This window comes from Poecilia reticulata, linkage group LG13 (assembly GCF_000633615.1).
Source record: "Poecilia reticulata strain Guanapo linkage group LG13, Guppy_female_1.0+MT, whole genome shotgun sequence".
Classification (NCBI taxonomy): Eukaryota; Metazoa; Chordata; class Actinopteri; order Cyprinodontiformes; family Poeciliidae; genus Poecilia; species Poecilia reticulata.
Window position 1 is genome coordinate 21,929,551 of NC_024343.1, and position 14,972 is coordinate 21,944,522.

Below are 14,972 nucleotides of genomic sequence, written 5' to 3' on the forward strand. Positions count from 1 at the left end.
AATAAAAATAATAGCTCCCTTCTCGGCATCGAGCCGCACGATTTGATACCACTTTTGTGGGTGGGCACGCAGCGGTACGAGCCGCATTAACGGTAATGGAAGAAAAATAAAGATATATATATAAAAAAAAAATAGACGTTCTATTGGGTGTAGAACAATAGGTGCCTGCCATGCAATGCATGGAGGCAGTACTGACTTCAGTACTGCTCTCCTTATGCATTGCTATGGCATGCCCCTAATTAATTTATTTTCATCAGTATTTGCTAAACGGCAGCAGCTCATCAGCTCGTTTTTTCTTGTGCAGTTTGTGTCTACTGCGCACACGTCATGTCTGAAGCAGTAACCATGGACGATAGTGATCTTGTTTATGGAACAGTCAGTGATCTGTTGCTGCACACCAAAGCCTAGTGCAACAGTCAGCCCTCTTCATGTGTGTAAACAAACACATGTGGCACAAGCGTAACACGTGTCAGGTGCCCCTCAGCGTGTACGTTGTGTGGGTTTAACGCCTAATTCGCTCTTCCTGTGTGCCTGTGTGTGTGTGGGAGGCCAGTCAATCAATCTCCCATCGCAGTGCGGAGGCCTGGTTAAACACTCTTTGTTGTCAGCTGTTAGGTTGTATTGTGCTGCTGACTGGTTGCTTGTTTAAACAGTTGTTTGCGTTTACCTGCGCCTTCATGGATGTCCTCTCATCGCCACACACACAGACACACGTATCGGATACGTATGTTATGCAACAGTTAGGTTACCTGCTGCTACCCTGTACCGCCGTTTTGTGGAAGGTGATGGAGGATTGTTTTTGTGTTTGTCCACCTGCAAACGTTTTGTTATGCGAAACACAACTCAGTCACGGCTGTTGCCGACGAACGATTCACTCTGTTGTAAGAACGATAGGCGTAAACGGAGCCAAACTACGCACGGATGTCGCTCCAGGCCAACTTGCAAAGTAGTATTCAAGCCAACGCCAAGTTGGGATGACGAGAATACATTTGTCTAGAGCGGCATGATATTAGGAAATATTGCTCTCTGTTGTTATTATTATATTGTAAAAAGTCAAAGAAGTGTTTGAATTCAAATTTTAATGTGCAAATCTTTAAATTAAAAGTGTAATTTATCTTTTTGATTAAGAGCAACTGCAGTTTTTATTAATCATACAACTCATGGATTTTTCTATTTTAAATTTTCCCTTTTGATTGTTTTCAGATTAACTCAATTGTTTGTGTTTTGTAAGAGATGTAGTCCACGTGATGTCACAGGTAAAGTAGTAGTCTAAGAAGGCTAGCGATGGACTTGGAAAAGCAAAAGAACCTACAAGGATTTAGGCTGTTGTGGTAAATTTTAGCTTCGTATTACCTCAGTCAGTTGTAATCAACTGGAAATACTGTTGAACTTCTTGGAGGCTACAAACCTCTGCATCTCAGAACGTAATCTTGAAGAGATTTCTGCCTCTTACTAAAACACATCTGTCAGTGAATTGTTAATTAGGTTAACAAACTACCTCATGATTCTTACAGTTTGTGAAATTCCTGCCCTCAAGTCCTAATCTGTGCTCACCACCTGCTCTGCTTGTGCTCTTGAATCTCTTGGCCTTAATTTTTTCCCTGTACGTTGGGGGAACTAGTTTTACCTCAGTTTGCTCACATGTGCTTCAGTCAGGATCAAAGCGTCTTGTCAGACCTACTTTCATGTGCGTGGAAGTGATGCTGTCCAACTGGCCTATGTGGCAGCTGGGATTGTGCCCTGGTCTTCATCACGTCGGCCCCGTACACACCGCAGTGACAGCCGATAGGGGTCAGCGTCTCTGCTTTCACTCACCAGACTTGCCGCTCACTTGACTTTAATGAATATAAAAGTGTGTCAAGAACCTGCTCTTATCGTAACAGCCGGTTGGGGATGTTCAATCAGACGAAGCTCATGACATTAATTTCAGAACCGTGTGGCGTAAGACTCCTGGTTTGAATTATGACTTCACTTCTGGTATCTGTGTTGTTCGGGCTCAGATGACTGATTGACTCATCACGAGTCCAACTTCGATACATTACAAAGAGTCAACGTACACACTTAAATGGGGGGATAAAAAACAAATCACAGGAAACGACATATATGCTGTAGTTCGCACACGTAAAGAAATACACAGATGTTATCCCTCACGCCGTGATTGGAGCCTCCCGGTGCTCCATTGCGTCATGGAATCAGACGCACCATGTGCAGCTCTGCTCTTGGCTCTGAACATGCAGAGTGTGATTCCTGAGACAAGTCTAATTTATGAGTCGGTCATCAGCTGACAGAGCAGTTACCCTCTGTTCCTCGGAGGCCCCGTGCATGCGGGCCCCCATCATTTGTTGTTCGATGTGGGTGGGTTGCTGCATGTGTGTCTGTGTTTCAGGTTGCAGGAATATCCGCAGCCTGAGTCGTCCGCTTGTCTTTCTTATTTTTTTTCTTCTTCTTTCGACTTTCTCCACACAATTGCTGGGATTTAACAATGACCACATGTGTTGAATGTTTACAAAACATGGAAGTTTAATCAAAACCTCTTTCAATTTTATCCAAACTGTTTGCATGGTGTCATTTGCTTATACTCACAAGTCCAGCTTCTAGACAATGGTTATACATTTATTTCTGAGGAGCAATTAAGAGCACCGTTTACCTCATTTTGACATTCAGTTTGGTGAGAATGCATTTTAACCCTAAAGTTTGCTGGCCACCATATGTACAACAACAAATTACTTCTGTTTTTTTATTCTATAACTTTTCAGAGTGCGACATATTTAATAGGTTTTCTTTTGTTTGTTCTTTATTAAAGATTGCTCAAATTGTTCTGCTGTGCAGAATTATTTTCATTTATTGCACGACAGTACTTTTCCCTTAATTTTTAATATTCTTGGGGGGAACAGTTAAACTCTAATCTTTATTTGTATTTTCAGGCTACATTTATTATTATCACCCCAATGAAGAAATATGTAAATTTATAAATTGGTTTTATCACAGAAGAATCATCCAATTGCTCTTAAATTTGCAAGTAGTGCAGTTAATTGGTACCAGTAACAAGTCCCATAGAATACATCTAACTTCACTTTTTTTTCATTCTTGCTTTTTAAAGTTACTTAGACTTTCTAGGAGCTTGTAGTTTATCCGTGATTTTGTGTTTTCTTGGGGAAAAAGATATGATGTGATGCAGATCCCCATTACCCTTGGCCAGTTCTCTGGAGGAGGACTCAGATTTATCTTGTCACTACATAGCTTTACGGCAGTAAATTGGGTTAAAAAAAATGTTGCAAGGCTCATTGTGGCAAGACATTTTTACTGAGAGCTGCAGTAGAGAGTGACATCTTGTGGGCACTAACCGAGCCACCATCACAAACAGCCAAAAATTAGTTTACTAAACACAACTGAAATCATGTTTGTTGATCAGATGAGACTAATGGCACACACCACAAAGTCTGTATCCGAAAGACACCACCGGCCTCTTCGTTATTTGGTGTTAAACTGCCTGCAGCAGTGTGGACGCCCCAAGGTACATCACCTAGCGATCTTCCTCAGACCACTGGATGATTTGCTTTGGGTAACAGATCTTCCGAATTGAAAATACTTGACATTTCTGACTAAACTTTCAGGATTTCTGCAGAGTCTTAAATATTTAAAAGTATTAATTTAATCTTTTTGGATTTTAAAAAGTCTAAACTTCATCCAGCTTTGCCATAAAAGGCTAAAATTAAAGTTTAATCATTTTGTAAATGTGCACGTTAATTCTTTACTTCTGTTTTTTATTTACCTTAATTTGTTGAGGTGCTCCTGTGGTAATCATTTGTTATGCTGGTTGGAGTTCCAGCTTAAGAACTTGGGTATTTTATGGTAAAACAAAACTACAGAGCAGCAGAACTCACCATTTAAGTTCTTCTCCTGAAAGTGGTATTTTGTTTGGGGAAATGAAATACAATTGTTCTTGTCAAATTATGTGAAGTTGTTAATTGGTCAAGTTAGCCTAAGTTAACTTGACCAAGTTTAACTCGGCTCTCAAAAAGTCTCAAATTTACCCCATTGATATTTGCAGAAACCCTGAAGCATTAATGACTAAAGCCCAGAAATCCATTCTGTCTCAGCGCACCTTTAATTTCCCCTTGGGATCAATAAAGTACTTTTTGAATTTGAATTGACTTTGAATCAACTTGACGTCCATGTGTGAAAGGTGCCAAGTGACTCAGGTTCTTTGACCAGATGTATCATGGTGTCTGCTTTCCATAAACCAAAACTTTTAGGCAGCAAAACACTTCCAGGTTAAAGCTTGGGGTTTCTAAAAATCATTCTGTGCCATATTATACAGACGCTATAAAAATAAATTTCTTTTTTTATGTTATTACAGTTTTTTTTTGTTTTGTTTTTTTTATTTCCATGTGTGCGCATGTGGTGTTCTGTATAGTGTCAGTCATTTCTTGTCTGCTATATGGGTAGTTTCACTCCTAACATCAGATGACCTGTTTGTTTTGGTCACACACAACATCTAAATATGTAAGATGGGTGTCAGCCATCCAGTAAACACTGGAAACAGATCTTATCAGACTTTGGCCACAGTTGGCGTCAGTGTCGTGCAGTCGGTCGGTCACTGTTTACAGCTTGACATGCAAACTAACTGTGACAGACCTGGGGTGGATTTTCATTCAGATACTGAGTTACAACAAAGGGGGCTGCGCAATAACAGATCCCCACAAAATAAGTGGATACTGTTGAACTGTTCTCTGCTCAGATTTTAAGATTAAGATTTGAATGAATGTGCGTTTGATTAATAATGTAGTTTGAATTAATGGAGTGCCAACCATCTTGATTTCTTCATCCATACTTTTGGACATCTTGGATCATTTACTTTTAGCCAACATCAGCATGGGTAGCCATGATGAAAACAAATCAATAGGTTAATGGAACAATTTGTTGGTTTTTTTCAGCATCTCTGTTTCTACCCCTTCTGGGGTTTTTTTGTCACTCATTTACATCTGTCAGTGATGCAACAGGTGTTCCAATATTGGTCCTGCTCACATGTCACCATGGCTGTTTATCCTCTTTCTGTCGGCCCAGCCTCACACCCCCTCTATTTACCTTACCTGGTGTGATGTGTGTTCACAAGGCTGACCTGCAGTAAAGTGCTCACACTCCCTTGACACTACATTACGTTTGATTATGTTCTTACTCTCACCTCAAACCTTCTTCGACCTTAAATTCAGAGTTTTGTTTTTTTTTTTTGTAGAAAAGAATGTCCAAAGCTGACAAGAGACAAAACTCCACACAACCTACAGATGTAATTTCAGCCAAAGTATTCAGCAAAGAACTGGCTTGAGTGGACTGAATAAAAGCAACATCTTCCTTTAGTGTTCCTGATTAAAAAGCAATGTAGCCTATATAACCTGTGTTGTAAACTGGCAAAATGTTAAAAATATGTATGGGTATGAATGCTTTTGCTATGCTGATGGTTACAGAGCTCTATGCGCAACTATCATGAGAAAGTTCAACATTACCAGAAGAAAATACCGGTAATGAAAACCAAAGCAAGAATTGAGGCAGAGGTCGAGGGACAGACGGGAAGATGGACACTTTGGCTTTAATCTCGCCCATAAGACAGTTTAAACAAAATTTTTGAACTGAGATCAAGGAAGTTCAGAGGCCTTTGTTGACTCAGTACATCTGTGTATTTTGGTTTGTGTCTGTTCTTTTTGTGACTTCACGCTTTGCAGTGCTGAAAGAGGCAAGTGTTTGTTTGACTAAGCCGGGGCTAAATTTCCCAAATACTTGACTAGGAATTTTGGAAAACGTTTGCTTAACTTACACAATTAGAACATACATTGTAGTATTAAAATCGCTGAACTTATTTTCCCAACAACACAAACTCAGTCCACTTCATCTTAGTTTTTCTTATTTTTTTATTGTATTTCAATGCAACAATCGTGCAAGGTTCTGGGAGAGGCGAGCAGAAGATTGCAGAGGTGGAATAGCAAAAAGGGGGAAATTCCAAAGATAACTCTATCAGAGGCTGGAAGGGCCAGATTGACAGACGACCCAGTCCAAACAGCTCGATTTAGCCCACAGGAACTCGGACTGAACTTCTGCACCGCAGGAAGACACGTATGAAGCAACGAGGGTGTGTGAGGAGTGACTAGATTGAGGCGAGGGGAAAAATGTAGAATGTGGAGAAAAATGAAAAGGCGCAAGTAATGCCAGGATGGTGATTGCTGGGCCAAAGATTTTGACTGAGAAACGAACTTGACCACTTTAGGCAATAAAAAAAATTATAAAAAACGAACTATAAATGTTTAAATGGGGCGGTATTATGTATTTTCCAGGCACAAGGTGCCAGTTTATAGCACAATCAAGTAACTATTTTTGCCTTTAGATGTACAATTGTTGTATATATCAAACATAACTTAAAAGAAATTTGACTTTGCAATTTGACGCCTTAAAATTCAGCCTCTGTCTATTTAAGAAGCTCCTGCCATCCATAAATGAATCAAGGCATCACTCTAGGTATGTTTTTGATTAGAGAAAAACGCAACATGATTTTAAGCTCAAAAAAGTCTGTTTTACATAACTTCCCAACCCATTTAAGATTACCACTTTTTTTTTTTTTTTACATTTTACAGCTATTTCTGCACCAGCAACATCTCATAATGTGGGATAACCAGCTTGAAAGGTTTTTAGAACAGTTTCTGATGGAGGGTTCATGTTCCTGCTGTCTTTGCAGGTGTTTCGTGTGGCCAGTGTTTGTCTAGGCAGCCCACCTGACACCATCTGCTGGGAGTACAGGGACAAGGACAAGAACTTCCACCGCATGGGACCACTCACGCCCCAGCAGTTCTACAGGGAACACGTCAAACCTCTTTACAACATTCAGGACAAAGTACTCACCACATCAGACAGACCACACAAACATGAGTTGCATACTTGCAAAGCGAAGCTGTTCGGTCTCAAAACTTGTGCGGTTCCTCCCCGTGCTCAGGTCTGCCTTGTAAATGACCCCCGACCGCAGAATCCTTACGGGAAGCTGTACAGCGTAGAGTTCCTCGGGAACATGGTTGGAGGTCGCAAGACTCTGTATAACAACCAACCCATCCAGCTGCTGAAGAACGCCGCAGCGGACTCCATCAAGGAAGGAGAGGTCCGTGGGAACAACTGGACATGACTGTTGCCACAAATATTTGTAAACTATGGATTCTGGAAATTGAAAAATACCTTCTTCTATTTTTTTTTTTTAATGTCTGTTTGTCTTTCCACTTCTCTCAGGCCGTGTGGTTTGGATGTGACGTCGGGAAACATTTCCACAGCAAACTGGGCATTAATGACATGAATGTGTGAGTAAATTTAATCCAAGTTTCTCTCAAGAATGGATGAGGTTTTAGACTGTTCTAAATTTCCCTTCAGTTGTGATAAAAACACTCTAAAAACACTCTACGCAGAACTAGAAGACAGCAGGAGATAGCTTTGTTTTCAAATATGAGAACCTGGCTATTAAGGGTAATGTCTCCACCAAACAGAATCCCTTTCATTCACTTTTGGGTTCCAACCCAATTTCCTCTTCTTGTTCATGTAAATGGAACAAAACTCTAATAGTCTTGCAAAAGTATACATACCGCTTTAACATTTTTTCTCATTTTCATAGCACAATAACCAACCTTAGTGTAGCGTATATTGAATTTATGTGATTGATCAGCACAAATTAATGAACATTTTTGAATTGGGAGGTAATATAAATGGATGTTAAAATTAATTACGATTTAAAATCACCAGTTTTGTTTTTAATATTTCCTCATATTTCCTTCCAATCAACTTTGACTACCTTATCTGCCCCTGCCTTTTAGTTTCATCTGATAATAGCAAAAGGGACTTCTTATGGCTGTCTTTCATCAGTAGTTTTCTTCTTGCCACTTTTCCATAAAAGCCAGATTTGTGGAGTCCAGCACTGTTAGTTTTCCTGTCCTGTTAGGGTTTAACTCAGCTGGAGACTGCAGCTCCGAGGAGTTTTGTGGAAATAGGCGGTGCTTTGTGAGAGCAAGCGTTTAGGAACCCCAAATGGCTGCCACTGAAGATTAAAGGATTTCTCGACATGCATGAAAGAATTAAAGCAACACTCCAGGTATGTTTTTGATGGGGGAAGAACATTTTAACATGATATGAAGCTCAAAACAAAGTTGATTTCACATCACATAATAGGATTAAATTACAGGCAACTGGTTCACTTGACAGTTCGACGTTGGAACATACAATTTAAATAAATATATTCAAGTTTGTGGTTTCAAGGTGACAAAAATGGTATGAATGCTTTTGTAAGACTGTATCAGGTGTCGATCCATCCGCAGAGGAAATGTGGCTGATCTGTGTGAGTTGCTGGCGCCAGGCTTAACTTTTCCCGCTGAACTAGACCTGCATGGTGCCGAATGTCTGGTATCATCACTCAGACGGATCTGTTTCAACATGACGCCCAACGTAGCCTAATTTCTTCAGTCATTCTCAAGATGAGGAGAAACAGTGATGAGCTAGCTATTCTAAAATCCCAGACTTGTGCTTTTGGCTTTCTTCTTAATCCTTCTAAAATATATTTAAAGGATTACTTTTAAGATGGTCTTATGAAAAGATGCTTTTAGTGCATAAGGGAAGTTGCCACCTGAGTTCAAACTGGAAACACTCTTGATTCCTCTGCAGGTTCAACCACGAGCTTGTGTTTGGAGTGTCTGTAAAGAACCTTTCCAAGGCAGAGCGACTGATATATGGCGACTCCCTCATGACGCACGCCATGATCCTCACTGCTGTTACAGACAAGGTACACTTCCACAAACCTACAGGCCAGGAATGTGACAAACTCATACGCACAGCACTGACTAACCACATGGAATACACACATTCAGAATTTCCCAGGGTTTTACTGTTTGTTTACTCAACTTTAATCTGCTGCAGTTTTTCATAATTCTGTCAATTTCCTCCATTGTAAGCAACCCCAGCTGTCTGGTCACTCTCTTCCCTCATGTCTCCAGTTCTCACTCTCATCTCCCCCCTTGTCTGTCTCCTGTCCTCTCTCTCTGTCAGGGTGGGAAAGAAGGTTACGAAAAATGGCGGGTGGAAAACTCCTGGGGCGATGACCGTGGAAACAAAGGTAAGAACCAAAACTCTTGATTGATCCTCAGAAATGTGTGATGCTGAAGGTTGAGTGCTTCAAACTGAACCTCCTGCTTTCCCCTAAACTTGGCACATTTTCCATTAAAGTCGTCCGGTCTGATGTTGACTCACAATGCTCCTGTTCATATGTATTTAATTAAAAACAGGATTAGAAGGAGCAGTTTCTGTTACGATGCATTTTATCTACTTTCGGCAGTGACAAACGACCCTACAAATACGTTTAGTGGGATTTATTTTGTAAAAGAACCACTGCACTTTACAAGAGGCACATGCATTATGCTATATCTGGAAGATTTAATTTGCTTTGGAAACAGGACATCTAAATATCTCTGCTCTCAGATATGAATTTGAGACCACAATTCATATACCTAGAGCACACCTCAAACTCAATTGTGATGTTGAGATTTCTTTTCTACCACCGCAAAATTAGTGCAAAAGACCTTCCGAAGCAAAAGTGTAACGAGAAATTAACAAAGCTTTAAATGTATCTGTCTAAATTATTGACTTAAATGATTAAATGTCAAACACAGTTTATCAGATTACAAGTAGTTCCATTGGATTAACTAATAACGTCCGCCTTGACCTCCTTTCAGTAGTGTAGCCACCATCCAGAAGAGGATGTCACTGGTCATCCTTAAGCAGAGCCAGTTGATACAGAAATAAAGGTGGCAGAGGGATCTTGGAACAGGAAGGTGAACAGTCCTAATGGAGTCTGGCGTGAGATGCCAGATGCACTTTATGGCGTTATGTTTTTAAATATAAATACTCGACAAGCTCCTTAAGCCTCATGGAGGATTTTGGTTTGCTACAAGTTCAACTAAGGTTTGCAAAATTAAAGGTGATGTGGTTCATTAAAAAGAGAGAGAGAAAGCTCTTTGAGTTCAAAACTTATTGTGCTTTTAAGGTATGTTCATAAATTTTAGATCTGTTCATGTATTGGTTTAGTTTCTTCCTTTTTCCTTTGTTCCCAGTGCGCCTTTGCTCCTTAGATCCTCCCGTGTGTTGATTTTTCTATATACATATGTAATCGCCTGTATCGCCTTGCACTGGCAGTCGGTCTGACTTTTTTTTTTTTTAAATGTGTGTTTTTTCTTCAAGTCAGTTTGTCTCGGTCTGGTGGCAGAGTACACCTATTGCGTTAATCCTTAAGTCAAAGCAAACGGTGATCTCAAGCTTTATTTCAAGGCTGGATTATAATTATAGGCTTCTGTCTTTTAAATGTTAAGGCAATTTTTTGTACGCCAAAAAAAAAAGGTTTTGAATCTTTCTACTTGTAATATTAAATCTATGAAATATCAGAATTATGAAAATTAATCAAATATTTTGTAGTTGGTTTTACAAGAACAGCAGATACTCCTGAGGTTTCTTCAACTCTCTCTGCCGCTTATCTCGATCTCTGGCCTCAACAAGCCCGTGGAAGTTCAGGGTGCCAAACACACACAGTTGTGTGCATTTAGGCACACAACTGTACTCACAATATTTGCTTGAGCCCACAAACCTTAGAGAGTATTAGGAAAATATGTAAAATCCCCCTCAGTCAAATCAGATTTATTTCATGCAGATCTTATTCCATAAACACCAGCAGACGGGGGATGAACATCCCCCCAACTCTAACCCATCTGCAGCTAAATTCATAAAGTTGTCAAGAACTAAACTTTGAGAAGTGGAATTCGTATGAAAGATAGGCTTTCTCGAGTAAAAGGTAAACGAGAGGTTGAAAAATAAGTAGAAGAGGCTGCGCCTGAAGTAAAAACAAAGCATGTAGAGCTGGTGAGAATTTGGGAACAGTGGCAGGGGAAGAAATCAAAGTTTTTGTGGTAGAGGGTCAAGAGGGAACAGTTATGGAGATAATAGTGCTTGTAAAAACCAAATGCCAAAGAGGACACAGGAGAGATTTAACTCTCTGTTCTTTCACCTTTAAACTGTCAGACACTATAATTGCGCCGCTCTCTCCACATCTCATTTTTATACCATTTTAAGCAAATATCTGGCTACACTACTGTGGGTTTTATGTTATACTTTTAAAGGAACATTTGGACAAGCCCGAGTCCCAAACATTTAGCATATCTTGTATCTGAACCTGGAATTATTCTGGCAGATAAAGATGATGGCTTAATTTCCCCCCAGTTCTACTCTGTTGTCAGGCAAACTCAAGAATAATATGTTAATTTGTGTGGAAGGACTTTGAATAAGAGGCTTTATTAGCTTTTAAGTATGTTTCCAATCCATCACAGTTATTCCCACCCAGTTATCTGTCCCTGCACCTCACTTAGAGTCCCGCTTTCATTTCCTTTTGAAGTAGGTTAGGAAGTGTCATTTGTTTTCACAATTATGTTTTACTGTCGTCATCAAAGCTACAATGTCTTAGCACCTCGTTCCTCATGCTGTGCAATTCCTTCTAATTTCCCCAAAGTTGCCTTTCACCCATGACCTATTTGTGCAGAACCTGTTTATCTCCTTGCTGTTGGTAGCAGGTCTCGTGCTTCCTTTGGGTATTGGGTTGGAGCATCTGAAATTTGAGCTCGTTCCCAGTGCATTACCTCGCACACTGATCCAGTGAGGGAGCTGGAGGTTTTTCTATATTGTATGGGCCATTTAATTAATTTATAGTCCAGACAATAAGTTAAATATAAAGAACTTTGTGGAATGCAGTAGATATTGGCTAAAATATTCCAAGTATTATGAGTTATCACTTTTTATGTCAATATAAAAATCATCCTGCTCGTTAGTCTCCCTACAGTCCAAGTCCACACCTGACCCTGACCTGACAGAGGTAAAAATGCTGAAGGTCACAGAGCGAGCTGGAATATATATATTTGTGTCCACTGTCTGGTACCCCAGTGTCTTCTCTTTGGCTGAAGAATAAAGCAAATGCAGAAGTACGAAAAGCCAAAGTGCCTCAGATGAGGGCGGCTCCCTTCAGTGCTGTGCCCTGTTGAGTTAGACAGATGAATGCAGTGGGCTGCTACCCAGACCCTAAGTATTGTCATTGTTCTTCTAAAACGCATGCAAAGTCTTTTGCTGCAACTTGCTTTTTTATGTGAAATGCAAGACAGCTGTTTTACACTCTCCCAGCTCCTACTACATCAATCTGTCCTTTGCTCTGTCAGCCTAAAGGCAAATAACACCCAACATTTCCACACACACCATGCCACCCAACATGTGCGTTCCAGGAACATCACACCAGCTCACAGGAATACCACAGTGGGAATTGGGTAACGTGCCATACGAAGACATGCGTGCTTGGAAGAACGTGAATACGCAACACATGCCATCTTGATACATTGTTTTGAACTGTGGCACGTTCTTGCAGTTACCCTGACGTCCTTGATAAGTGTACTTGACAGTGGGAGTGTTTTCTCAACTCTGAGCATGTTTTGAAGAGAGGAAAAGCAAGCTGAATTCAGTTTTTAACAGGATTTTAGCTGTTGCTGAGTTGCTTTCCACATTCAAATGCAGACAAATTTTGAAATCATGCTGAACGGTGACGTTGGAGGAACCGGGCAAACATTTTGTTTTTCACGGTGGTTGTGAAAAGTTGATACCAGGAATGCCGAGGACAACGTAGAAGGCCGTGTTATGAGGACGTCTGCTGAAACAATAGCTTAGCAACGAAGAGCATTTAAAGCCTATTGACATTAGCGAACAAAGACCAAAAACTGTCACCCTTAATTGACTTTTTCTTTACCTCCTCTACATGTATTTAAAGAAAGGAAAGTGAGAAATGGTTAATGTAACGTTGCTTGTTTTTTTTTTGTTTTTTTTAAGGAAAAGTGTAAAATTGGTTCCCTTTCTTTGAGGAGAAAGATGAATCTGTCTGCACAGGACTGAGAAATGTTGCATAACTTTCCCATGATAACTGCTTACCCATGCTAACTGAGCTGTGCTCTAATGAAAAGCTCATGAAAGAAATAATGGGTAAAGTTGTCCATGCAAGGAGAAAAGATCATAACGTAACCAGAAAAAATATTCCGCTAAATCTGCTGGTTGCAAGTTTGTTTGACCAAGAGTCATTTAATGTGTTTGATCTCTAAAATAATGAATCTGCCCTTTGTTTAGACTTCAGCACCTACTACCTGTTTAAACAGGACTGTTAGAGCAGTTTATCATGGACCCCGTCTTGATAGTTTTATATAAGAGAACATGTGCACATATTTTGGTACAGAAGGCGGAGAAAGCATAAGCAGAAAGTCTTACTCTCTCCAATAAGATATTTAGGCTTCCTTTCCATTCTTCAGGTTTTAGGAACGTTCTAAAATGAGAGTAGGAAAAATCTGTTATTATTGCTACGCACAATGTAATTGTTCAACATGAGTTTGACTTCAATTTGTTAATTTTTGTCTTTTATTTTTAAAGTTAGCTGTTGCTTTTTTTCGAGTCTGAGCAGTTTGTCCCGTTCTCTGCAGGTTATCTCATCATGACGGACGATTGGTTCTCGGAGTACGTCTACGAAGTGGTTGTGGACAAGAGGTTCCTCCCTCCTGATGTGCTGGAAGTGATGCAACAGGAGGCTGTTGTACTTCCTGCGTGGGACCCAATGGGATCATTAGCATAAATCCAGAAATCCAGGTTTTAGCCCCAGCCCTAATTGACTCCGCCCTTTTCCTCAGCCGCTTTTACCTCCAATACTTCCCTCACAGTCACCTCCCCATCCAAAAGAGCTTGTTCTTATAGGAAAAATAAAAACTTTTCTTTTTTTACTTGACTACCAGTGTCTTTTGTCTGCATCGCAAGTAAATTAACATACACATGAAGTCTGCACTGTTTGCTTTTCATCTTGGTGAATTGAGCTTGTGTTCTGTGCTCTGTATATCAAAGATCAGGAATGTTATGGCATTAGATTTAAGCCATTTAATTACCAACTACTTCTTGTGGTGTAGGCCAATAAGGTATGGCTGTTTGCGTGCTATACGTGGTTCATTCATTACAATCAGGAATTCAGATTTGGCTTACTATAGGAAATGGAGTGAGGGACACCTCTATTAAGCTTTTCTGGCTAAAAGCTGAAAACATCTCTAATGGCTGTTGTTAATCTCATCGTAATGCAGTTAAACATCCATGCAATGGGGAAAATGGGACCTCCAGTTAGCCAAGCATCCAGGTTTTGAACTGCCTAATTACCAGGGGGGAACTCCTGCGTGCGATAGGAAAACATACAAGCTCCACACAGAAAAGTCCCAACCTGACTGTGAACCCAGGGACCCACTTGTGGTAAGGCGGCTTCCCTAGAGCCTGTTCAAAACACTGGAGAGTGAAAAACATTTGTTTTGAAGTTTCCTTCCTTTTTAACTGTAATTTAGCTACCTCTGTTAAAACATTTGACATAAAACAATTGAAGCATGTAAATCTTTTACAGCTTTAATCTACAAGTACTTGTAGATTAAGTATCTGCAAGGATGCTTAATCTACAAGTATACTTGTGTATCGAGATCCATTTGATCCTTTGTTTCCTCTCTGACAACTATGGCTTTGGCTAAAAGATGCCAGTAAACAAATACCCTAAAAGGACAGGTAAAATGCATAATTAATCAGATGTATCATAATTATTTTAGGTATGTAGAAGAAAATATACATAAAGTAAAGTTTTTTTGTGTGTGTGTGTGTGTGCACGCTCATGAAACAATTTTGCAACTTTAGTTTCTACTAGAGGTGTGCCGATCGATCGGCCGCCGATCATAATCGGCCGATTTCCGTGAAAAAGTGTATGATCGGTGATCGCCGATCACACAAACCGATCACCTGCATCTCATTTCTCAGCCTGCCTGTGCAGCTCGTCCCTTTCCTTCACTCTGCGCAAACGCGCAGGAACAAATCCTAAGCGA

At 40.1% G+C, this 14,972-nt stretch overlaps 1 protein-coding gene across 1 annotated transcript in view; it reads left to right on the forward strand.

Annotated features, from left to right (window-relative positions):
- blmh (bleomycin hydrolase) overlaps positions 1-13,855 on the forward strand; it is a 29,600-nt gene extending 15,745 nt beyond the window's left edge. Inside the window, exons 7-12 of the mRNA XM_008426040.2 lie at positions 6,725-6,880; positions 6,980-7,138; positions 7,264-7,331; positions 8,680-8,797; positions 9,061-9,127; positions 13,557-13,855. Of these exons, the coding sequence (XP_008424262.1) occupies positions 6,725-6,880; positions 6,980-7,138; positions 7,264-7,331; positions 8,680-8,797; positions 9,061-9,127; positions 13,557-13,705 (717 nt within the window). The 3' untranslated portion in view covers positions 13,706-13,855. The remainder of the gene's footprint in view (positions 1-6,724; positions 6,881-6,979; positions 7,139-7,263; positions 7,332-8,679; positions 8,798-9,060; positions 9,128-13,556) is intronic.
- The last annotated feature ends 1,117 nt before the right edge of the window (positions 13,856-14,972 follow it).